The sequence below is a fragment of the Phodopus roborovskii genome, unplaced genomic scaffold, assembly GCF_943737965.1.
Source record: "Phodopus roborovskii unplaced genomic scaffold, PHOROB, whole genome shotgun sequence".
NCBI classification, from domain to species: Eukaryota; Metazoa; Chordata; class Mammalia; order Rodentia; family Cricetidae; genus Phodopus; species Phodopus roborovskii.
Window position 1 is genome coordinate 58352785 of NW_026126511.1, and position 25734 is coordinate 58378518.

A 25734-nucleotide genomic window follows, 5' to 3' on the forward strand; every position below is an offset into this window, starting at 1 on the left:
ATGGTGCAGGTGCCTGGCCAAGGACATCACCATCACTGTTTTTAGTTTATCTTCACCATCACTTACTCATTACTGTGTATTAGTAAGCTTTCATTTTGAGACTCAAGTGAATTCTTAAACCCACCCCTATCTTACCTTCTGTATACATTCTGTATCTTGTTATGTCTAATTGTGCTGTTCCTCCAGGGTATTCCCCATAGCCTCCATTTTACTTATCTGGACAATGTTTCTCTCTCTTTGCTGAAGATCATGCCTGGCCAGGTGTCTAAGAACTGAACTCATTTTCTAAGGTGGTGAGCTCAGTGGTGTCCTGAGACAAGAACATTTTCCTCAGGAGAAACTGACTGTGTGATGTTAAAACAGATGCCCCTTCAGTCTCTGAGACATGGTTTTACCTCTCTCCACTTCTCTATTGATGTTTGCATCTTAACTATACCATCACAGTTGTTAGATACAACCCTAGGGATGGAAGATCCCAGAAGTAAATAGTTTCACAGTCTCAGCTGGTTCAGGACAGCCAGGGACGTCTTGCTGTACTTCTAGAACTCTGTTGCAGTTAGATCCCAGGAGGCTTTATCAAAATGAATTTGGGCAGGAGTTTGCACACACTTTAGACACAGTAAGTGAAATGTAGCCATTATGTGGAGTAATGGAGAAGACGAGATGAGAGAGCTACAGGCGATGGTCCATCCCAAGGCAACCAAATCTTTCCTGGCTCCTGCCTTCAATCTACACACACACACACACACACACACACACACACACACACACACACAGAGAGAGAGAGAGAGAGAGAGCGAGAGCTACAGGCTATGGTCCATTCCAAGGCAACCAACTCTTTCCTGGCTCCTGCCTTCAATCGACACACACACACACACACACACACACACACACACACACACACAGAGAGAGAGAGAGCGAGAGCTACAGGCATGGTCCATCCCAAGGCAACCAACTCTTTCCTGGCTTCTGCCTTCAATCGACACACACACACACACACACACACACACACACACACACACACACACACACAGAGAGAGAGAGAGAGAGCAAGAGCTACAGGCATGGTCCATCCCAAGGCAACCAACTCTTTCCTGGCTCTTGCCTTCAATCCACACACACACACACACACACACACACACACACACACACACGCACGCACGCACGCACACACACACAGAGGGGGGGGGGAGAGAGAACAATTTCAGGGAGGGAGAGAACCAGTGGGAAGGGAGGAATGTGAGAGAATAGTGGTTGATCTGAACATGACACGACTGTAGGAAAATCTTATACTCAAACTCGTCATTTGTACACTAACAAATATTAATTTAAAAATTTTGGAGGTTCATTATGGTGGAAGAAATTTATAATCCTGTGATGTGCTAAGATTTTATTTTTCCTGGCGTGCTGGGTCAGAACTGTCTCATTTGTTGTTGACAAGAGGCAGTCCTGAAGCTCAAAGTGGTGACACTTAGATTGACACATGATCCTCATTTTGGTGATGCAGTGAGCTCATGAGACAGTAACTTTGGGCTGACAGTCTCGAGACCTTGGTTCCATTCCCAGCAATATCTCTGCCTCACTGAATGACTTTTGACAAACCAAACAATTTTTTTTTCCAGGGGGTGGGGCAGGCAGGGCAAATGTTTTGTTTCAGTTGAAAAACGAGGATGTGATCTTTTCTAACAACTCCAGAGTGGTTCTTTGATGTCACAGAAGTGTGTTTTGGGACTAAGCACTCTTCCTACATCCCAGGCGAAGTGTGGAATGCTGCAACCTCTGTTTCCTAGGTAGACCTGGCTTATCCATCCAGATTTCCTGAACCCAGCAACTCCCAGCATCACTACTTCCTCTGGTTTGGAGTTTATGGTTGATGGTGGCAGGAGAATTGCTCATGATAATTGCTCTTTCCCTTGTCACACCATGATCCCTGCGTTGTGCGTCTCATAGGAGCTGAGGAAACCACAGTGCTGAGCTGCTAAGCTTGCTACCTTGGTATACCAATAAAGCTGTGGCCTTTCTGAGCTGGGATTAACAGAGCTGAACACCACAGGGAAGGTGCTGCTGTTCTAACAGCAGCAGGAAACCACTCCCCCACCCCAGACAGGAACTTTGGGCCTGCGAATCAGGAAGCTGTGGTGTGACTGGCATGCTCAGGCTGGCTTCCAGCAGACTCTTAGCTCAATAGAGCTGAGTACCCTCTTCTCCTGGTAGTCCACAATGAATGATGGCAGAGGTGAGCAGCTTAATAAATGCAACGGGGGCAGACCAGAGAAGAAAAGCAGAAAAGCACTGTCATCAAAGACTGAGGTGAAAGGATCTGGTCCCAAATGATGTCAAAATTGGCCAGCAACAGACAATAAAGGTGCTGCCTTCACAGGGAAAGAGAGGGGTCACATTCCTGTCCCTGCTTCCAAAACACTTGCACAGTGAGACGTTGGCAGGCTGGGCACAGGTCTTAATTCTGCACCCTCCACACTGCCAGTTTGTACCGGTGAAGTCAGTTCACAGAAAGCGGTGTCCTTCCTCTCTGTATTTTACTTTCATGTTTGGTAATAGAGTGGAGAATAATCAGATGTGATTGTAGAAGCTTTATTGCCTACTTGGAGAGCATTAAGGAAGCCGAACATGACTGTAAAGTATTAGGAGAAGCAGAAGGGGCTAAACTCTCCTGCATGGCTGTGGAAGCAAATACACAGGGTGGGGCATACACTGAGGGTGGCCCAGGAGAGGAGGAGGGGGCGCTGGCTAGATGTGGGTTGAGTGCAGCTTTCCACCTTTAGCTAGAAAGATAAATATTCTCTCTCCCAAGACCATTTTCCTCCTGGGTAATTAAGTGGGTGATTTACTAGTCCCCACTTTCTAGTTCTGGGTAAATGAAGAAGGATGGAACAACATTCTGGAAGTATACCAGTTATGGGGGTAAAATAAAATAGATCTATGTTTTCATAGCTTTCCATGCCTTTATAAGGCAGTGTGTAAAGCCAGGCCCACAAGTCTCACTCCCCAAGGCTTTTGCTTTGCTACTACACTGGAGGATTAGCTAGGTTTGCTGCCTTCACAGAAAAGCTGATTTTGTTAGCAGCCATTTAGAAGCAGTGGTGATGGGTCGTTTGAAGCATTAAGGAGTTGGTAACCTTGGATATAGCATCTTTGTAAGCTTTTGATTTCATTCAGGAACTGTAGTCTCCTCATGCCAGCCGGCCTGTAAGTAAAGGAAAATTGTTGCAGAATCACAGACCCTGAGCACTGGAAAGGGTTGTAGGAGTGATAACATTTTGGGATGGCAGGTATCTACTATGCTACACCACTACAGACATCCTTAATCAATTGTGGAACATGCTGCAGCTAACATGGCAGTGGTTCTGCTGGTCAGTATAGTAATCAACCCTATTTGCTTTGTTGTAACCATTCTTAAACCCAGACCCCGAGAGGATAAGCAAACTGGCCATGGTATCAGAGATCTAGTCAGAAGGTCAGAACTAAAACTCAGTTTTCTGATTCTTTATACTGCTGTGTTGCCTGTAACCACTGGGCTGTGAGCGAAATCAGGTGGGGCAAGATACCCATTTGGCAATGATTGTCTGTACTTACGGATCAATCCAACCAATCAATCTAGGGTCATTCCTTGAACAGAATTGATGAACATTTGCATATACTGGGAAAGATAATGGAGAGGAGTATTTATTTTATTTATTTTATGAATGTGGGTGTTTTACCTGCATGTATGTCTGTGAACCACGTATGTGTAGTTACACGATTGTGAATTGTCATGTGGTTACTGGGTATTGAACTCTTGTTCTCTGGAAGAGCAGCCAGTGTTCTTAGCCACTGAGCAATTGCTCCAGGCCCAGGGAAGAGGAACTTCATAGGCAAGTCCACTCTCTCTCTCCTCTCTCTCTCTCCCCTCTCTCTCTCTCTTTCTCTCTCTCTCTTCTTTTTGAAATAAGGTCTTGTTATATAGTCCTGGCTGGCTTGATCCTGTATAGCCCAGGCTGGCCTTGAACTCATATCAATCCTATTGCCTCATCATCTCAAGTGCTAAAATCATGGAACTATACCACCACACTTTCCTTGTTTGTTACAGTTTCCAAACCTCCTTTACAATTAATTTATAGCAAAATTAGGGTGGACCTAGGAGTGTAGAGTGACTAATTCTTACCTTAAAAGAAGAATAACTTGGCAGTAAAGAGAAAATTGATGGCGACACTCTTGGCAAACAGGATTCGGAGCCCCAGCACCGTGAGGGACATCATGTTTACCTTCTTGGTGTGAACTATGATGGAACAAAAGTAAAACAGTGGCTTAAGAAAAGACCAAATTTCTTTCTACAGGGCCAATTAACTGTCACCAGTGTGCTCCAAATGCCCATAGTTCTTGCTGGATTGCACACCCAGTGTGGTGCCAGACAGCACCAAGAACTCTAAGGCTCCTGTACCCACCAGACAGGCCAGTTTTGGAAGTAGCGGCTCACGGCCTGGCAACCTCTGCTGGAATGACGGCCAGTGGACTCAGTATGTTTTTTTTTTTTTTCTTTTGAAATATGATGCTTTGAGATCTCAGGTGACAATGACAGAATTTGTTTTAACCACTTGATTTGAACTAACCTTTTGAGCCATGACAAGTCTCTGAAGTTTGTGTGACATTTTCCTCTTCTGGTGGTTTTATATTATCTAGAAAAAACAACAGTGTTCAAGATTATGTTGGCAAAAGGAGGAGACTCTAAGTTGGTAAACTGAGGACAAGAAGGTCATATAGCTGTTTATATAGACATGATTCCTCCTGTTTAGGGCCATTTAGCATCATCAGGACGACACCACGATGCTCTCTAACTTGTAGGCAGAACAAGGGTTTTCAATCCTGTGGTGAGACAGCCACCCTTGTGGAATTTTAGGATTTGTGCTAGAGTCATGATACATTTAGTGCCAGACATTTCTATGAAAAAGACTCTGGTTAGTGAATATGGGGGACTGGGATTAAATAAGAGGAGAGATACAGAATGTTTCCTTCTTAGCCAGAGATGAGCACCCCCTGCCCTGGCACAATGCTAAATCAAAAGTGATCAGTGCTGGGTTCACACTGATCACTTTTCTTTCCTCCAGTTTTTCCATCTTTGCTCCTTCAAGCTAGATACTCACCAAAAGAATTTTCAAGTGTTTCAAAATCAGTTGAGTGCACAGTTTCACTGTTGTGCTGAACCGAGCATGTCACTGACTTTGAATCTCCATACTGGCCGAGCTTGACAGCACTGTACTTCCCGCTGGGGGAGATGACTATAGCAGGGTCAAATTCTGCTATCTTCTTGGATGATCTGAGACTTATATTCACGTCCTTGGGGTAGAAATCCTTCACCAGACAGGCAACTTTCGTTCCATTTTTCATGACGAAAACAGATGGTTTGGTAGGAGGCTGAATTTCTGAAAGTATAACCAGCTAAGGTGACAATTTACAGCCTTATGAGAATTAAATAAGTGTTGGCTAGAATCTAGAAGGTTATATACCTTGTTAGTTTCATCCATGATAGCATTTCATGGAAGTGTGGACAAGGTGAAAGGAAAGAGAGGACAGTTAGTTAGATTTCTAACTGAAATGAGATAGGGTTGGAAATGAGAAGGGGTATAACGACTATAAAGAAGTTTCTAGAACTGAGACTCTAGTACAGGGTCCTGGGTGTGATCCCTGGCACTGCATAAATATACCATAGTGCTATATATCACTTATTCCAGAAGGGAGGTAGAGGCAGGAGGATCGGGAGTTCTAGATTAGCCTTGAGTACCTGTCCACTCTCAGCTATATGATACACTGTATTAAACCAATTCAAAACCTAACCCAAAACAGGCTGGATAGCTCATTTGGTAAAGTACTTGGTCTGCAAACATGAAGACCTGAAATTTGATTTCTAGAAAGAACCCACATAAAAATGCCGTGCATGGTGACATGTACTTGTAATGTCATCATTGGGGAGGCAGAGACAGGAGATCCTTGGGGCTTGCTGGCCAGCCAGTCTAGCCTAATTGGTGAACTCAAATCAAAAAGAGACCCTGTCTCAAATAAGGTAGACAGTTTTCTGAGGATAATACTCAATGTTGTCCTTTGGCTTTCATGTGTGCATGTATGTATGAATCTGCACACACATGTGTACCTGTGCTCACACAAGCATTAAAAATTAATGACATTTTTGGATAAGCTGGATTTTATCTGTCTATGATTTGTTAATTTGTTGGACAACTGAGGTCAGGCTGAATACCAATCTGTGTCAGTTGGTTAGTTTTAAATATAGGAGCTCTCGGAGATTATGAGAAGGACTCATATTTTGCATTGTGTATCTTATACTACCTGGTGAAGCTTCTAAACTGTGATAAATTTTGTGTTCATAGAGCCTTGGATTCTGCATTATCTTCAAATAACCATTAAGACAGAGCCTTGTTACTACGTACAATAAAGAATGGCCATTGACCTGGGAACAGATGTCTAATCCTAAGATTAATTTCTGGCTTTCAACAGTAATTTCGCTTGTGAACAGAGCCCATAGTATTTACTAACAAAGAGCTGGGGTTGTTGGTATCAAATGAAAACTATGTTGAAATTCAATGTACTTTTTTTTGTTTCAAATCTCTTATGGGTTATGATCAAGACACCAGGTCTCTTACTAAACATAAAATCTTTGTTGTGCACATGCAAGTATAGAAAAGAATTGACGTTTCTAATGCTTTATCCAAAGTCTGGGTTTGAGTTTTAGCAATGGGGTCCATGGTAGTAAAGCCACAACCAAATCACTTGGTCCGATTGGTTGAGAGGAATGACTGTTAGTGAGGAGGTCCCTGCTGATCCCCACAGTATAGTTAGATCATGACTGATCAGGGATGTCCAAAGGAAGAAGATGTCCTGACCCAGCTTCCTCATGACTGCATCATAGTTCTACATTTTTTTCTCTTCACCAAGAAGCTCAAATGGAAGATTGGGATCTGTTCTGGCACCCAGGGCAGGAGACAAATTCCCAAGAATTTGACTATTTGGGCTTTAGTTCTAAACAAGATTGGTTTCTTTTTTCTTCTTCTTTTCAAAGAGTTTCTTAGAATTATCCACTCTCAACCCTCATGAGAAAACCTTTGCTTTTTTCTTTCTTCTTCTTCCTCACACACTAGAAGTCACTGACAGCAAAACTGATAACCCCAACACTAACGGCTGGAAACCACAAGTCTTCATTACTTGTCTCTTTTCAGGAGCATGGTATTTCTTGTTCATTACCCAGTTTGTGGCTTGAGATGTATTGTGGTTGATTTTCAAGAGAGTTAGGAGTTAGAAATTTATTCAATTAAAAAAAAATCAGACTAACCAAAGCAAACTCAAACCCGTTTTGTCAGTTATTCAAGAGTATGATTCAATGTGAATAAGTTGGACAGTGGAGACTTGGTTGGATTGTTGCTGTTTGAGACAGAGTCTCTCTAAGTAGTTAAGGCACATTCAATCCTCCTGCCTCAGCTTGCTGAGTGCTAAAATTATTGGTGTGTGCTTTTGGGCCTAGCTGCTTGTGTGGGATTTTAAAATATATATGCATCAAGAAGTTATCAATTAACATTTTAGGTTAGGAAGATTATTTCTGAGTAACATGAATATTAAAATATAAATGACAAGGTGGATGTCCAAAGACATCCATGCACATACATGCTGAGACTTGAACATATTTGTTGAGGTTTCAAATTGAACACAGTATGTTGATTTAGTAAAACTTTTTCTCAGCCTCTCTCCCTAAGTTAAGATCCATATGTTTAATATAACTGAAAGAAAAGTTATTCAATTTATTGGCCTCTGATTGGTATGGTGACTAAAGAAAACAGATACCTGATTTGAGTTGATCCTTTCTTTTTTAAATAAGTAGAATGTATTCCATGTAGTTGTCATATGGAACTTAGTCTATTTTGTATTTGATTTAAACAAATATTTGAAGATAACACTTAAATGGAAGATTCATTGTTTATCTTTTGAGAACAGTCTCTTATTATTCCACGAATATGACTATATTTCAACACTTTCTTTCAAGAGTATTTACTTGGACAATACCATTTTATTTTCAGACATTCTCTTATGAGCACTTATACAGTGCTAAGATTACATGCTGGCAAACAGCAGAAGGATGAGGGAACGCCCTCTCTAAATGCTCTTTATGACTTACAAGCTTAACCATCATCCACTGTAGAACCACACAGAGCATCCTACTGGTTCTTTAAGAATTGTGACACCTATAATACAGTCACTCAGAATTCCAAGGCTCTTTGTTAGTCTGGGATTTCACTGAGGCTTTAAAGTTTGCTCTCCCTGGTTATTCTCACCTGGTTAACTACCTCCCTCCAAAGCCTTCCTAGCGGTGGGATATTTGTGCTCTATAAGGAGGCAGATAAGGTGACTAGTCAGCTTAGCCAAAGGTATGTGCAGTAAGTAAACTGTTTCCTGGGGACTTTGAGCCCAAGTGCTCCTGTGACTACCTCCCTCCCTTCCTTCCAGTGATACTTTTATTAGTATAATTTAATAAAGGTTCCTCTGTTTTCTAGGTTGATCTGAAGATTTAAGAAATAAATGAGGACTAGAGTTTTGATATCTATATATTATAAATAAAAATAGTTACAGACTCATGTTTGCAGTTCAGTTTCCTCTCGCTGGTCCACTTCCATCTGCTCCACTCTATCTGATATGTGAACGAATCTACTAGTTATAATTTATAATATAATCTGGGTGCTAGCTCTAGTCTCAGGGCTCAAATTATCCACAGAAACATAGAAAAAAGTCAACTTACGAGGCTCCACAAAGAGCTTTGTACCAGTTCCAAAAAACATCTGCCGGGTGTTCCAAGAGCACATTATAACCTTGCTTTACAGATAACCAGTCTGGGACTAGCCCTGGGCCTGAGCTTGAACATCTGTGCTTTGACTGGCAGCCTGCATCTCAGCCTATAGAGCCTGCAGTTCAGAGAATCACAAAGTTGTCCCTGATGAGACAGGGGGCTGAGTGGCAGAATGTCCTTTTCTTTTGAGCATATAGTAGCTAAATGTTTGGAAATGAGTGAGCAGGAAATCTCCATCTAAAAGGTGTCTGGACAGGGCTGAAGCAGGGCAAGAGAGGGTGACAGACTGCTGACTTTAGGATGTAAAATGTAACTCCCAATTTATAGAGAAGGCTTTCTAAGAAAAACACAGTAGCTGGATACAGAGATCGAATACTAAATTTCTTACCCTGACTGAAAAGTAAGGAGAGGAGGCCTTAGAAACACCATTTTCTCATGCTTTGGTTCCCTTCTCTTGAACTACAATTCATATATCTTGATTTGAGCCCTATTTTCCCTCCATTATTCAGATGAGTTTCATGGAAGTAATGGGTTTGCTTTCTAATTACTGAGCCTAGAAAAGGGCCAAGGACTTATGGGTTGAGTAACAAAATGGCTGTGTTTGGCAGGACCCCATTGGTGCTGTATGGTAAGGGAGATCAGCCCTTGTGCTGTTATCCTGTTAGTTTTGTTTTATGATTCCTTCTAATTCTGGGGCCAGATACAAATCTCAGGGATGTATAGCAATCATCGCGACTTTGGGATCACACTATCTCATCATCAAACTCAGGAGGTAGAGCTAGAGCCAGGGAGGCAACAATGACAGTCAAGGGAGACCATCAGACCATCAGACCTGAAGACTTCATTTGAAATTCTTACTCTGCCCACCCAGGCTTCACACATCACATTAACTTCCACCCCTGTGGGTAGAAATCAGAGAAGAAAGTAGAATATCACTGGGAAGTGTGGTTGGTGGTCGGGACCATATATGGGATCCATTCCATATTGCCATTCCATATCTGCCAGAGAGCGCAGAACTTTTCTGTTGTCCTAAAGACATTTAGGTTACTGTCTACAGGATGTGGCTCTTATCTAAATAACAATACGCTCGGACCCAGACAGCTTCACACTCATCCTGCAGGCAGAGAGTACGTGCAGTTATGGAGTGCCTTTGGGATTAGGGGAAGTAATTGCTATTAGCCCTTTATACATAATGATAGGAGTCCTCTGCGATTGACTTCTCCTTTGGTTGATTACTTAAAGTTTGGAGGGATGAAATAAACGGGGTGTTCAGTATGGACTGAATCTGCTCTTCTGAGACTATCCTGTGTTTCGGTTTCTTAATTCCATTAGCTAGTTTTTCCCTCATCTACACTCCCTGACTCAGGAATGGACCCAAGGTTGCTTGGCTGGTTCCGATTGCAGCCCCACAGAAACAGCTTCCGACAGTCAGTGTCCCAAAAGAGAGTAAGCATTTGCTTTTTCAACCTTCTTTCCCCCAAGTCTCCCAATGACACAGCCTCAAAGATCTGACTCTTAACACAGAAGATAATTCTGAATTTCAAGTGGAAACAGTTTAAAGAGAAAATGAAACACAGTACTTTTTGCTCATGCAATTTGCCAAACATCAATCAGACTGCAATCAGCTATAATATAATTTGCCTTCCCTGTTCTCTTCATTGCTCTGGTGTTCTTCTTAGAAATAAGGACACTTAGCCGGGTGTCAGTACTTGGGAACTTGGGAAGCAGAGGCAGGCGGATCTCTGTGAGTTCAAGGCCAGCCTGGTCTGCAGAACTAGTTTCAGGTCAGGCTCCAAAGCAATACAGAGAAACCCTGTCTTAAAAAACCAAGAAAAGAAAAAAGAAAAGAAAAGGAAAGGAAAGTAAAGGAAGGAAGGAAAAAAGAAAGAAAGAAAGAAAGAAAAAAGAACACTCAGCAAATCCCACTGCTTCCCTGAAAGCAATAGGCAATGGAGAAGCCTTACCGATTCAGTAAATGAAAACCCTTAAGTTTTTATTATCCTCTGAAATGCAGACAAGTTGACAGTAGCCATCACTTAGGACTGCCACATTTACTGTTTTGCCACGTCTCTCCCCCTTCTCTATTTCCTCTAGAATGAGTAAAACTCATATGTAGGAGGTAATGGCTGCCCCATTGGACTTGGCATTTTGGAAGTCATTTCAAAGACTATTGTTCTCTGGCTTGGCTCCAGAGCTTGTCTGTTGGTATACAAACCACCGAATATAGACCCCGAATTTCCAAATACTGGACCAGGTTACCACCGGGTATGCTTGCGGGAGAATGCTATCACTTCTCTATTGCTCTGGAGTCAGTGGCTGTGTTTCTGTGTGAGAATAGAGGTCCCTGATGCCTTGTGCAGGGTCTCCAGATTCACGGTTAACAGAAGAGTTAAGGGTGACCCTGGCTAGGATGGGATCTTGGGGACCACTAAATCTGTGGCCAGCCTTGCTGGTATAATGCAAGTTCTCAAAAGAAAAAAGACAGAGAAGAAAAGAGACCAAGGTGAGATAGGTAGATAGACAGACCGACAGACAGACAGATGATAGACTATACTTAAAGGCTTCTTTTATTCTTTTCATTGTTTCTAATCTCCTTCCTATACCATGACCACAGCTCCTTTTCCTCTGAGAGTGAAAGAGACTCCTCTCAGCTGGGGCTTCTGTGTTCCTAGTCCCTGAACCAGAAACTGATCTACTGCTTTTCAAGGTAGTTGTAGAATGTTTATTCTTATTAATCATCAGGATAGAGTTTTCAGTTGTGTGTTGAGTATTTTCTTAAGAAAAACCCATTTGCCCTCAAATTTTATTCTAATTCATTGCAACAAACAATGAGTTTTAAATTTAGACCCCTCCACCCCCAATGTCCTGAGAAGCTTCATTTATTGAAACTGTGCTGCAATAACTCTGAGCCAGTGGTTCTTCTCAACCTTCTTACTGCTGTGACCCCTTAATATAGGTCCTCATGTTGTGGCAACCCATTATTAATTGCTGCTTCATAAATGTTACCATTATAAGTTGTAATGTAAATATTTGATATGAAGGACATTTGGTATGTGACTCCTGTGAAAGGTTCTCTCACCACCCCTCAAGGGGTCATGACCCACCAGTTGAGAACCATTGTTCTAAGGGGATGTGCAGTTGATTCTGTCACGAGTGGGTGCCCACTTCCATAGATAAACAGCACTGTTACAGTGTCAGCTTAGGCATCAGTTGAATTCTTGGCTACTCATCCTTTTCAGTCTACCTTACCTGTTTGGATAAGGCTTGTGGATTAGAATAAGAGTAGCATGAGGAATAGAATCTTGTGATGGTTTCTGAGATCTAAGCATTGCATTTTGCAGCCTGTCTAACTTCTTTTATCTTCTAAATGTTTACATTTAGGGGTGTCCCTAGGTTTCTGGCTACTAGCTCCTTAACCTGCCATCTCTTATACCTAGATTTTGCTAAAGATTTCATTTTCCCGAAGAGAAAGGGAATGTCTTGATTTTGCTGAAATGTTAAATGGTCATTGTAAGCAAAAATAGTCATAGGAAGGCTCAAGGAAGCCAATGACCACCAGATCATGCATCAGCAAGACAGGGGAGGACACATTAGTCTGGGGTGAGGGTCACTGGGAATTGGATCTGTTCAAGAGTTCATAACAAGAGTGTTGACTCTTTGAAGAGTTCATAACAATAGAGTTCTGTCTGTTCAAGAGTTTGTAACAAGAGAGTTGGGTCTGTTCACGAGTTCCTAGTAACTGTGTAAAACACCACTCTTAACAAGCACTGGTGTCTACACTACTTTAGCAGACATTGTAATCAACTTCATGAGCTGATGCTATAAGGACAGCGAGTGTGGCCGGGCCCTCAAGAACCCAGTTTCCATTCACTGAGGCAGGGGAATGGGTGGTAGGACTGGAAATAACACTAATTCTCATTTTCCCAACCCTCTGTGATCGTACACAGGCTGACAGAAAGATGCATAGAGAAAGCTGAATCTCTTTCCACTGTGTTTTTCACAAAATCTCAGAATTTCTATTGGTCACAAGATATATACAGCACTGGACTTTCCTGCATTTCTTGCCAAGTTTGGTCTTGTTATTTGAAGTATTGTTAGTATCATAGTGTGTTCAAGCCAAAGGGTTCCTTGGAGCTCTTTCGTGTAGCCATAAGAAATTAAGAGTTCAGGGATGTCTCAGAGTTGCCTAAGAGAAGGAATGAAACTTGGTTCTGAGTTGTCATTGAACAAATTTCTCATCACATCTCATGACCACCTCCTACCAGGATGACAGCCATGGCCTGGGCCAGTATGTGGTGAAATCACAGCTGTTGAACCATTTTTCTGGAGGACAATGAAACCCTGCCAGACAGGGACATGAGATCAAGAAGGCTAGCGGAAGCACAAACCCACCATACATTTTATCAGGCATTTAGTCCCCGATTCTAAAATCATTCCTTAGGTAATTAGGCCCCTGGAGAAAGTTTTCAATAATTTGAGCTATCTGACCTGGTGTCTTAGGGAAATGGGTGACAAAGATATTGTCAAAAAAACAGTGGTCACAGAAGAGAGAGAGAGTTATGTGATTCGACCTCTGCATAGACAGGTTCCTGTGGGAAAGACCAGGGGTTGCCTCAGCTAGTAAGCCTAAGCCAAAACCAATTTGCTTTTCTTTGTGCAGAAACCCTTGCTGAAGCTATGTGAGACCCACTGGGTGGGATTTCCTGTCCCACTGTTCTTGCTTCTTTTCTTCTAGGGGCTATCCTCCAAGACAAACAGAAGGGAACTTCGGTATCATGTAGAAATCCAAGCTTCTGCCATGTTACATTTTAACAAAATTTGTCCTCTGAAAGAGAGACAAGGAAAGCAGACTGACAAGGAGTTGTTTATTATTATTATTATTATTAATTCAATAGTAACAAAAGGTAGAATGTTGGTTCTTAAGCTTTGGGCAACATGAAGGTGTGGCAAAGTTCCAATGAGTTATGGACTTCCCTGGGGCCTGATCTTTCACAAATTCTGCTTTAGTTCAGTGAGAGCACTGTGCCATTGCCAAGAGTGTGCAGCAGCTGTGCCTTCTAGTGCATAATAGTATCAAGCCCCTGTCCGTGAGTCATGTTCATGGATGCCACATTTTAGCAAACTTTAATGCCATACTCAGAAGTGACTGCTAAATTAGCTCTGTAAAAACATCCCTCCATAAGGTTGTCTATTTGTACTCGAAAACCCAAAGAGAGACCATTCATTTCAAATTATTTGGAACCCATGGAAGACTGAAGTACTCTGAGAATCACTAACATACAGGATGGTTCTTAGCTGTTGGTGAACAAGATGTCAGAAGACCCTCAGTGATTATCTTTATGATGTGTAGGGAGCTCGGTTTGCTTCCTGATAAAGTGAAGAGATGCTTTCTTTTTTGGCAGGTTATATGACAATGGGAGGACAAGTATAGAGAATTCTGCAATCTTCAAAGAACCAATGTAATTCTTAGAATTTTGTTAGGTCTAGACTGAGGGAAGAGGAATTTTACTTGAAGCAGGAGAGATGTAACTTCAGTAAGGGCAGAGCTCAGACTCAGGAGGAATGTTGGGAGCTGTTGAGGAGGGGGAAGGAATCCCACCTTTGATGTTCTTTGACATGAGGATGGTGCTTACTTCCTAGGGTTACAGTTGAGGATGGAATCCAGATTTCTCTATTCCTTGATCATTCCTCAGTTATGGTCTCCATTCCATTCTCTAGCCTTGCCTCTCAAATCAAAGAGAACAGGTCCTTACAGTTGCTTGTAAGCTACCCTTCCCCATTTCATTACCAACTTAATTTCTCGTGTGTGTGTGTGTGTGTGTGTGTGTGTGTGTGTGTGTGTGTGTGTGTGTGTGTTGTAAGCCAGAGATGTTGGGTATCTTCCTCTATCATTCTTTACTTTCTGAGTTAGGATCTTTCTTGAAACCTGGAATTCATTGGTTAGGAGAGACTATCTGGGCCGTGAATTCAGAGGTCCTCCTATCTCTGCCTCCCCAGTAGTAGGATTGCAGGCATATGCCACTGTACCAGGCTTTTTACATGGGTTCTGGCATTCTGAACTCAAGTTCTCATATTTGCGTGGCAAGCACTTTACTGACGGAGCCCTCTCTTCAGTCTCCCTTTCAAATTTGTTCCCTGGTACTCGTTTTCATTCAGCCATGCCTCCTGAGGATTCTTCACACACTCCAGAGGGTACTATGTCCCCTTTGCCTGGAAGTTACATTCCTCCAGGGAGCTGCAGGCTGCACTTGGCCATGTCAAATGCCACCTTTCCAAGCACACTCCTTCATTTGGAATTGCACACTGGTCCTTTCTACTTGTGCCTTTTATCCTGCTTCTTGGACCTTGGCTTGTTGTCGCCTATAGTACTCTTTTACCTTGTGTCATTTGCCTTTACAGAGTAAGAATTTCCATCTGTTCTGTTTGTGCTGACTCTTTGTACCTAAAATAGTGCTTGGCAACAAGTGACAGTGACATGCCCCCGGGCTGCAGAGCTGGACTGTGCTTTGCTGAGCAGTTTTCTAGCATACTTCCGTTGTGTTTTTCTTTTCCTCTGTGCTACAACTGAAGTGTCCTCGATGGACTGAGTCACTCATGTAACAAAACACATTCAGTGTCTTAAATGTCCTTGTGGATAATAAATCTTACCATGTTTCTCTCTATGGACCAAGAGAGATAGATAATAAATCAACAGATACTTTCAGATGGACAAAATGACTATAAATAATAGAGTGGGAGAAGAGGCTTTTGGGGTGTGTGTTGGAAAGGCCTCCCATTTTAAGCAGGAGTTGGGAGAAAGCTATACCAGTCCCTGATTGAAAGTGGCTGTAGGTAGAGAGTTGCAAGCATAAAGATGCTGCTCTGGTTGCTGCTTATGAGAAAGGGATGGGGGAGGGGGAAGAGCTGGTGACAGGGAAGAACAAGAAAGGTACTCAGAACCCCTGGGGGGAAGGAAAATATTCTGAACTCTGTCTAGGCCTTTCTATGTTAGGAACTTTCAGGTCCCAAAGCCACAATGTCCTCCGCCTCCTGGGAGGGATGACTCTCTGGGTATCTGGTTTGGATTTGGATATGAGGGTAGGAGCCCTGCCTCAGTGAGGGAGGTGTTGGAAATGGTGGCTGGAGAGGTAACAGTGCAAAGTCCTGAAGGGGTGGCTCTTCTGAGTGGGAAACCCTCCATGCATGGAGAGACAGCCTGACAGAACAGCAGGGATCTCAGAAGCAGAGATGCTGGAACCTACAGGCCATTCAAATTAGAGTTTGGCTAAGCTGTGTGATCTTGGGTAGCCCCCTCCCAGCAAGATTCATTTTCTTTGTAACTAATCCAAAAAGATCACCATGAGGCTGAATAAATGAACTGATGCAAGGTAGGCCCTCAAAAAACAATATTTGATGTAGGGATGGTATATAATAGCAGATAGCACCGCAAGACATCTTACAGCCCCCTTTATTCACGAAGATGTTTCTGTGGACTGTGGCCCTTTTGTGAATCCCTGCCCTGGACACTTTCAAGCATATGTTTACATTTGGGGCCTGCCTGCATGGTATCCCCAGGTTTATTCTCCATGTAAACTCTATACACCAGCCTAGGGCTACCTGGTGGGACCTGCTGCTGTGTGTAGATAGAATCAGCCAGTCCAGGGCTTCCTGGAAACCTTGCAAGCAAGAGCTTGAAAGAGGCTTCCAAAGAAAGAATCAAAGGAAAGTTGGCTTCAGAGAAGACAAAGGCCCTGTTTGCAGCTGTACCTCATTAATCCAGCCCTGGTTGGCTAAAAAGGAATGCGCCATTCAAAACTATTCTGGGCCCTACCCCTGGATTCGCCTTATCTTTTCTAGTTCAAAGAATAATGTGGTACACTGGCTGGGTGTCTGGCAAACTTCAATTAATAACATCTCTCTCTCTCTCTCTCTCTCTCTTTTGGAAGGGGAAGAGGGTCACATCTATCTGTCACAGTTTGCCAAATCATTTTCCTTAAGTTCACTCACTTTTGAAGTTAAAATATAATTAAAAGGAAACTTTAAGCCATATGGATTTGAGAAGTGATTTCTGCTATTCTACACCTGGGGAACACCGGCCCAGTAGATCAGAGCAAGTTAACTCATTAAAGAGCCTGGTGAACAAAGGGGGATTAGGGAAATTGGTCAGTACCTCACTGTGAATGGGGACATGCTGTTATTTTAGTGAGAAGTTTCAAAGTCAAAGAAATTGAAAGGCAAAAGTCTGAGTCACTCAACTTTACAAACTTTTCCTGTGACAAAAACAAAATGGCAAACTTGAGCTTCCCTACTTCCCTGTTAGTTTGACTTCAGGTCTGCCTCCTTTTTGCTGTGTTTCTACTGTAGATGGCCTTGGGGGGGGGGGCGTGTCAGAAGATGCCCCTGGGCTTGGATTTCCCTTCCAGTCTCCAGACCCTTTGCTTTCTTCACTTCCCTCACCCGGCAGCCCCCCTCCCATTCTGACAGTTCTTTGAGTGAGGGGAGCCTGCCCCACTACAGCCTTCCATCTGGCCTCTCCAGAGCCTTCTCTTGCCCTTAGAAAACAAGCTGAAAGCCAAAACAGTAGGTTGTTTTTTTCCCTAGAGGTCAGTCTGGTGACTGTGGCCATTGGTGCTTATCGCTAGGACTAGCTTACCACTAGACTTGACTGGAGTTTAGCTTACTGGTTTAGTAGACCCCTGGCCTAGGGACAAGATCCACTACATGACTGCAATAACTGATAGCTTCTACCAAGTGGAAACTACTATCTTTTTTAATTACAAGAAATTGTTGAATTTAGATGGCAACCCGAATGACATTAAAAGACACCTTTTTGTGTGGAACACACTCTTTGAACATTTTTAGTGTGACTGCTTTAAGACAGCTAGGAACACGGAGTCAGAAGGTCCATAGGGTGTTCCCACAGACTTTTAAGTGTCTTTTGGTTGGAAGTCTCACAAACTCGCTTAATTCTCATTCTTGGATCTGCTCTCCCTGGGAAGTACAAGGCTCCATCCTCATTTCTCTCTAGTTACAGTTTCTATCTGTAGTTCAAACAAATGGACATGAATGTCTGGGCACCTTCCTTCCCCAGAGCACTGGGGTCACATACTGTACCAAACAGCCACTTGTTCTGGTTTCATACACCATCAGGACATTGATTTTATCCCATGCTCTCCCAGGAGCAGGCGTTTAGCCTATGGGAGGTCAGCATTATTTAAGTCTGGAGCCATTGCTATAGGATGCCTGGGTCAGACTCATCCCGACTGTGCTGAAGCTATCCCACTTTGGTTTCTACAGTTTAACTTATTTCCACGGAGCAGGCACAATTCTCTCGAGTTCTGAGCCACAAAGGTAATTTCAAGTTCCCCAAATTCTACTTTTTTATGGGTACCCCAACTCCTATGGAGGAGCTAACTATAGCTCACCTCTTTCAGACATTTTCCTTGACCCTTGATCACTGGGTTCGTATTATTCCCTTCACATTTCCTTATACTCCCACCTAAGTGGAAGATCCATTAGCCCCAAATCCAGACAAATAAACAACTTACTCGGTTCCACGGTCACTTGGGTTCCTTTTCCAAAGATGAGTTTGTCTGTTGTGCACAGCCACTGAGGCCATTCCAAAAACCTCAATGGTTCTTCCTCAACTTCTTTCTGTTGACTTCATGGCTGGAGGGATTTCATGCTTCTATACTTTAAAGATGGCAATAGTCACTCATCCAGAGGGCTCATCATTGACTTAGCAAATGTGTATAAGGATGGATTTGTTTACAGGAGGTTCATGTTTGAGCAGCATGTGGGAACAATATACTCAACAGTAAAAGTTACCTACACAGTACACATAGGAAATTCTCTTAGCTGAACTTTTTGCTGTTTTAAGCTGTTTCCATTCCTTAGCCCCACATATAAACATTTGTCTCAAAAAGCCAACACTATCAGGGCTTGGATCCATGACTGCTCCAGAGTTGAGACTTTTATACTTGGCATGTGGTTTTAAGGTCAGAGAATATAAAGTGAAGTAAGCGAGGGGGGCAAGTGGTGTGAAGTGCTTATCAGTTCCACCATAGAAAACTTCAAAATTGCTAAATCTCCCCTCAAGCCCAACCTTCCCAAATTGCAAAAGAGAAGAACTTGGGCAAATTTCTCCAGGGACCTGACTTTACAAATTCCACATGGAACAGCTCGTTTATCTCTTTTAATGTTGTATACCCAACATGAAAGCATGACAAGGGTATGCCTGTGAACAAACACCTTTCATATTCCTTATTTTCCATGTAAGTAAATGATAAAATAATATTTTTACCCAAGGAACAGGTGTGAGGCAGAGGCCAGCCATTGGGCTCATCTCTTGTCCAGTCTACTTCCTGATACTTTCCAGGCTTCCAAACAAGGAGGACACGCTGCCCCAGTGTATTTATGCTCCATGGTGCCTGACTCAGGCAGGACTCTTCCCAGGGAGATGGTTCTTCACCCTTGCAGTTTTTGTACGGGTCTCCAGTGGGGTTTGTAACACTGTGAGCGTACTCCCCCAATCACGGTGTTGCAGAGCTTTACAAAAACCTTCCTTGGGCTCTCATCATGTGTCTCTGAGAACTCGTAGCCAGATGTTTTCTGCAAGTCAAACCACAGCAAGATCAAAAGGAATGGCAGTTCAGGCTCAACTTGCCTGGCACTCCTGCCTAATCCTTGCTGCCCTGCTGGCTGGATCTAGTCTGGGGTCAGAGTGGACTGTTAGGAATTGTCATGTCCACGCCTATCCAGACTTTGTGGCCAGTCTTCTCTCGGATGGCTTCCCACAGAGAAGTGTGTTAGATATCTGAAAGTCTCCTGTGTATTCTACATGCTGTGGGTTAGGCCTCAGAGCCACCTCTGCCTGCCTTGCTTTTTCACTTCAATAGTGTTATACAGTCTGAAAAAGGCTTTCATGTAAATTAAAGATTTTATTCTCTCCATTGACCTCTCAGTTGCTTAATTTGGAGCCAGTAGCCCATATGGCGCTTTGTGTGAGTTAGAAATGACAACCTGCTGGGCTTGCAGAGGAAGCACCGTGGGTTCCAGCTTGGTCAACAGAACTCTCTTTTGAAGGCTTTATAAAAGGCATTCAATTTCTCCAGTTGATGCTGCCCTGTACTAGGGCCTCACATACGCCAGTTAGGTCTTCTTGCCCAGTGCCCTTGGTCAGAGCACAACCAGAGCAAGCAGAGACAGTAACTCTCCCTAAATATAATAGGTACATTTTAGTTATGTAGATGTTTGGCATCTGGTTAGGGGCAGAAGTCTTTCCTGGAGGCTCTTAAATACTGATCTTGTTTGTTCTTGGTTATTGTGAGGGTCTCTGTTAAGACATGGGAGCACAATAGGTTCATCTAAAGTGACTTCGTTAACTGTTGAGTATTAAGGGGAGTATATGAGTGTTGTGCTTATTGTTTGCCAGAAGGGAGTAGAATTGAAACAGGGTTGATATTCGCTCCCTGGAGGTCTTAGGAGACCATGGCTTAATTTAGGTGTTGCTATTTCATTTGAGATCTTTCTGATGACTCCAGCTGACCTAGACTGATGACCACTTGTTCAGAGTATCTCTGTAATCCTCTTGAGGGTTAGTCTTTGAAATGTCCAGAGGCAGATGGTCACTGTACTGAAGAACTAATCAAACTGATTAATATGGTACTCACAAGTTTTCTTCCTAGTATTGGTGTGTAAACTTTACCAAGAAGCAGCCACGAGAAACTTTTCTGAGTGAGACTATTGAGGGAAAGAAAAGACTGGGACCTCTCAATGTGGACGTAGCTGTATAGTTCCCAGCTCTTCATTTATTCCATCACAGATGTATATATCCAGTTTAGATACCACATGATCTGCTATAGGTGTAATGTATAATGTATAATGTACCCCCTACTCTTTAACACTGGTGCTTTGGATGCGCAGGATAGTGTTTCAGTTCCAAGCAGACACTCCTTGTTATGGATTTCTGCCCCTGTTCTTGAGCTTTCTGTGATGTAGGAATTTATTGCTGCTTCTGTCTGGGTCCTTTTATAACATGGGGAATAGACTTGAACACAACAGGTACCTTGAAGCCAAATCCAGCTGGCCTGCTGAAAAAGCAAGACACTAGACAACTGAAAATTTAGAGATATTTGTTACACAACATAGTTACAACAGAAATAGCTGAGTTCTACAGATTGAGAATAAAGATATACCCCCAAGCCAAGACCCTACACTGAACTCAAAGTCTCAGGAAGCTAGCTGTTTGTATACTGCAGATGAGAAGCAGCTGATGTTGACCTCAGACACCAACCTTGCAAAAAGAGATAGGTGTCTGCATTTCAAACACAGCTTATCTGAGAAATCAACCAATTTCCCCATTCTGCCCTTAAGAAACTCTTAATCCCAACAGAGAAGGAGAGCAAGGAAAGAGAAATCTTGACTGAGGGAGTCATTATGGGGCTAGCAAGAAACCTGGCACTAGAGAAATTCCCAGGAAGCCACAAGGATGACCCCAACTAAGACCCTAAGCATTAGTGGAGAGGGTACCTGAGCTGGCCTTCCCTGGTAATCAGATTGATGACTACCTGAATTATCATCACAGAGCCTTCATCTGACAACTGATGGAAACAGATGCACAGATCCACAGCTAAGCATTGGGCTGAGCTCCCAGAGTTCAGTTGAAGAGAGGGAGGAGCAATAATATGAGCAAAGAGGTCAAGACCATTTGGGGATACCCACAGAGACAGCTGACCTGAGCTAGGGGGAGCTCACTGACTCCAGACCGATGGCTGGAGAACCTGCATGGGACTGAACTTGGCCCCCTGAGTGTGGATAACAGCTATGTGGCTTGAGCAGTCTGTGGGGCCACTGGCAATGGGACCAGGATTTATCCCTAGTGCTTGAACTGGATTTTTGGAGCCCCTTCTCTTTGGAGGGATACCTTGCTTACCCTAGATATAAGGGGGAGGGCCTTGGTCCTGCCTCAAAGAGATGTGACAGACTTCATGGACTTTGATGGGAAGCCTTACCCTCTCTGAGGAGTGGATGGGGCATGGGGTGTGGGGTGCAGGAGGAGGGGAGAGAGTGGGAACTGGGATTGGTATGTAAAATGAGAAAATATTGTTTTAAAATAAAAAATGATTAGAAATAAAAACCCTCCTTCCTTTTCCCTACCATACCCTAGCTTGAAGCATGTAATCTGCATTCTGTAGAACTCTGGTCATTGTGTTTCTGGCTCACATGTCCTCATCATGGTCACCTCTCTGGCATTAACTGAAGCTGTGCTATTTGTGGCTGTCTAAACTCTCATCCTTTATTTCTTCCTACACATTTAATTCTTAGATATGAATTCCTACGCACTGACACCGAAACTCAAGAAGGGCTTCCTAGATTGTCACAGTCCCACCAGACCCCTTCCTTCGCAGGGCTTCTATCCTAACCCCCAGCTCTGGTTTCTCATCTTCTTTTCCCCCAGAGAAAACTTAGTTCCTTAAAACTAAGGTCAACCAGTATGCTGCTCAGGGACCTCGCCCCTCAGGGGTCAGGGTTTCAAGCTCTCTCACTGCCATGCCAGCAAAGTAGTTTTGTCTTAACTTTATTGGCAGGCATGGTAAGCTCACTGTCTTATCCTCTAACCAGATCTCCAGCACCTGAGAGGGCCATCTTTGCCACTTCTAGTCTTACATTCAACACAGCTATTCCACTCCACTACCCAGAACACAAGTAGGTAAAGGCTAAGCTGCCCACCTTCAAAACAAGAGGAGAGGCTCCAGAGTAAACCAACCCTGCCAGTCCTTGATCTTGGATTCCTAGACCCAAGAACTGTGAGAACCTAAGTTTCTATTGTTTAAGTCCATGGTGCTCACTCATGGCAATCTGAGCAGACTAATGCAGGGCCCTAAGTTGTAACTATCCAATACACTAACACACACACACACATTCATACAAATAGGCACACACAGTCACAGAAAGCTGATAGAGTTAATGAAATGTTTATCTGAAGTCACTTGTTTTTCTTGCAACTATGTGGCAGCAAAGAACACTGTGAATATTTTAGGAAACTGGTGTGAGTCCATTGCTTCATGTTAAGGCACATGGCAATTGACCAAACATTGTATTTGCAACATCAGTGCAAATGTCAGCATGATGAAAGAGGAAATATTGTTTTGGTATTATGAAAATAGATCTGAGTGTCATGTGTTCTCTGAACAAGTCTCAAGGTCCCGAGGGCTGGACAGGCTGTACTTGGAGAAGATTCTCTGTTATTTGTACTGTCAAAGCTGCAAGAGCAGTGGGAGAGTCCGGGCTTTCTCTACCATTTCATCACACTACCTGCTTGCTAGTGGGTGCAGATTGCTCACAGCTTGTGCTTTCACTAATCATTGCGCAGTGATCAGAAATCATTTGAGTGACAGCTTCCTGTGTTTGTGGATATGATGGATTTAACATATACATTTTGGTGGGAACTCTAGAGTGCAGGACCATGGATCTAAATGTTGCTCACTAATTTCTTTTTTCTAGTGGTACTCTGGAGGCCAGATGTTGGACTCATGGTCACTGTGTTTGGTGACATAGGTGAGGCTCAGTGATGACCTGAGAGTCTGTGTTATATTCATTATGCACAATATGTTTAATTAAATGTAAATATTCCCTTATTTAAGTGACAAGTTTGCTGATATAGGAAGGTCCAACAATGACCTAAGAATTTGACTGCATATCTTTGATATATATACTATATATCTTTAGCAATAATTCAGCATTCTCATTGAAATAAATATCCACTTATTTAGGTGGCCAGTACTTAGAACTGATGATGCAGTTTTACAAAACCATGAAGGGGAAGAATGGACCACCATAGCTTGTAGGATCAATGAGTCAAATAATAACTTAGCAACTAGACAGGAATGCAAATTAACCAGGTCTTTGGACTGAGACTCATCCATGACCTTAAAATGGCTTAATTTTATTGTGCTAGTTACTTGTATTATCGCTATGACAAAATACCTGACAACAGTGGCTTGAGAAAAGAGAGGTTGGTTCTGGCTTATAGTTAGTTCCACAGGATGCTGTCTGTTGTGTAGGGGAGGTAAATGACAGCAGAAATAGGAGGCAGGTGGTCACGTGAATGTCTGTGCTCAGCTCACTTCCTTCCTTTGCTTCAGTCTGTGACCCTGTCCCATGGAATAGTACTGCCCACAATTAGACTGGTTTTCCTATCTCACTTAACCTAATGTAGACAATCCTTTCATAGAATGTCTAGAGATTTGTTTCCATGGTGACTCTAAATTCTGTCAAGCTGACAGTTTTAACCATCACAATTGTCAAGTTCTCATTTGGGAGACTGAGACACATTTTGGTTCTGACAAAACTCCCTTCTACCATTTCTGAGACACCTGCTCACCTTAAGGAGATGTGAGCGTGACAATTGGCAGATGGTAGCGTGCTGGTAGAACCATGGAAATCTGGAATGCCCTCCTCCCCGTCCCCATACAGCCTGGGTTTTAGATGTTATTACTATCTTAGATCTTGAAAGGATCCTAAGATATCTCTCCGCCCCCAGGTTATGCTTGTGTCCCTTAAAAGAATAGTAAGAATCCAAAATGGACACTTAATTATTAGCGGTTCTCTTATTGATTTGATGTGTGTATAGTTATAGACAGGATTCATTATTATGTGAGAGACATATCACGTTTCTGTCTAACTGTCATCTGGACATAGCATGGCCATCACCCTCTTGAATTGTTACTATGGAGGAGACCTGTACATGACTGGGGTCACTGATGTGCTTACATAGTGGGGGTATTGCTCGTGAGTCCACATAGCTCTCTAAGAGTTTATAAGCAGTTACTTGTCTCATATAGTTCCATCTCTCCACAAGGATATGCAAATAGTTATCAGTTGATAAGGAAATATTTTCTTTAGTGATCTAGCTGCCCATAAATTGCTAGTGGTCCTGTAAGTGACGTCTCCCTAACACCCCTGTAAGTATCACCAACAACTTTCACTGTTTTTGCCAAGCTGATTGGCATGGGATGAGTATTTTGGCCTGTTGTGGTCACCCTATCCAGGGTGAATAGGAGCTTACTAATTTCCACAGGAAAAGTTTGCATAGCATATTTTAATTGGTTCTCACTTCTATAGATTCAGGCAGAGTTCTTAAACGATTACATGAGTTTTTAAAAACAATATCACATTTCACTTTTTTCATCTGTTTAAATCTGCTGCAGATTTGTTGATCAATTAAAAAAACAGTCATTATATTAAAAGTTTTTGGAATATTCCAAAAGGGACGAATGTATCATAGACTTGTCATCTAGCCTTAATAATTGTTATTGTTCACTATATTTTTTATTTTGTTCAAAACTTAAAAATACATCACAAACATGACAGTTCATTACTGCACACACTTCAACATACATTAACTTTTTTATGTGGCTTTTTGAGGAAGAGTTTCGTTCTATAGCACAAGCTGACCTAGAATTTACTATGTAGTCCACATTGGTTTCAAACAGGCAACAATCTGGGTACTTCAGCCTCAGTCAGGATCACAGGAGGGACCATCACGATTGGCTTTATTATACATTGACTTTTTTTTTTTTAACACAGTCACAATCTTATTGCAATCTACCAAGGTCAATAGTGTCAATAATAATTTCCTCAAATCACTTAATAACATCTCTGTAGTCAGATTTGTTCAATTTCCCCATTTTTTCTTTACAAATGAAAAAGAAAATGGAGATCCATTTAAAGACAGTATAGTTCATTTGGTCAAAGTAGTTATAATTTTCTATGTCCCTTTTATACACTTTAAGTCCCGTAACAGTTCCCACACTCTATTCCCCCTTCATTATGCCTCCCCGCTTCTCATATCACTGTTTGTGGTAGTGACTGGGCCTGTTATTCTACAGAATATATCACTGTATCAGCCTGTG

The 25734-nt window shown here is 42.6% G+C and overlaps 2 gene segments (V, D, J or C); both read right to left on the reverse strand.

The window, feature by feature from the left end:
* LOC127230430 (T-cell receptor alpha chain C region-like) overlaps nucleotides 1–25734 on the reverse strand; it is a 445562-nt gene that overhangs the window by 75367 nt on the left and 344461 nt on the right.
* LOC127230429 (T cell receptor delta constant-like) overlaps nucleotides 2577–25734 on the reverse strand; it is a 175465-nt gene continuing 152307 nt past the window's right edge. Inside the window, 6 exon segments of the C gene segment in view lie at nucleotides 2577–3205; nucleotides 4163–4276; nucleotides 4416–4421; nucleotides 4608–4673; nucleotides 5139–5417; nucleotides 18367–18411. Coding sequence covers nucleotides 4164–4276; nucleotides 4416–4421; nucleotides 4608–4673; nucleotides 5139–5417; nucleotides 18367–18411 — 509 coding nt within the window.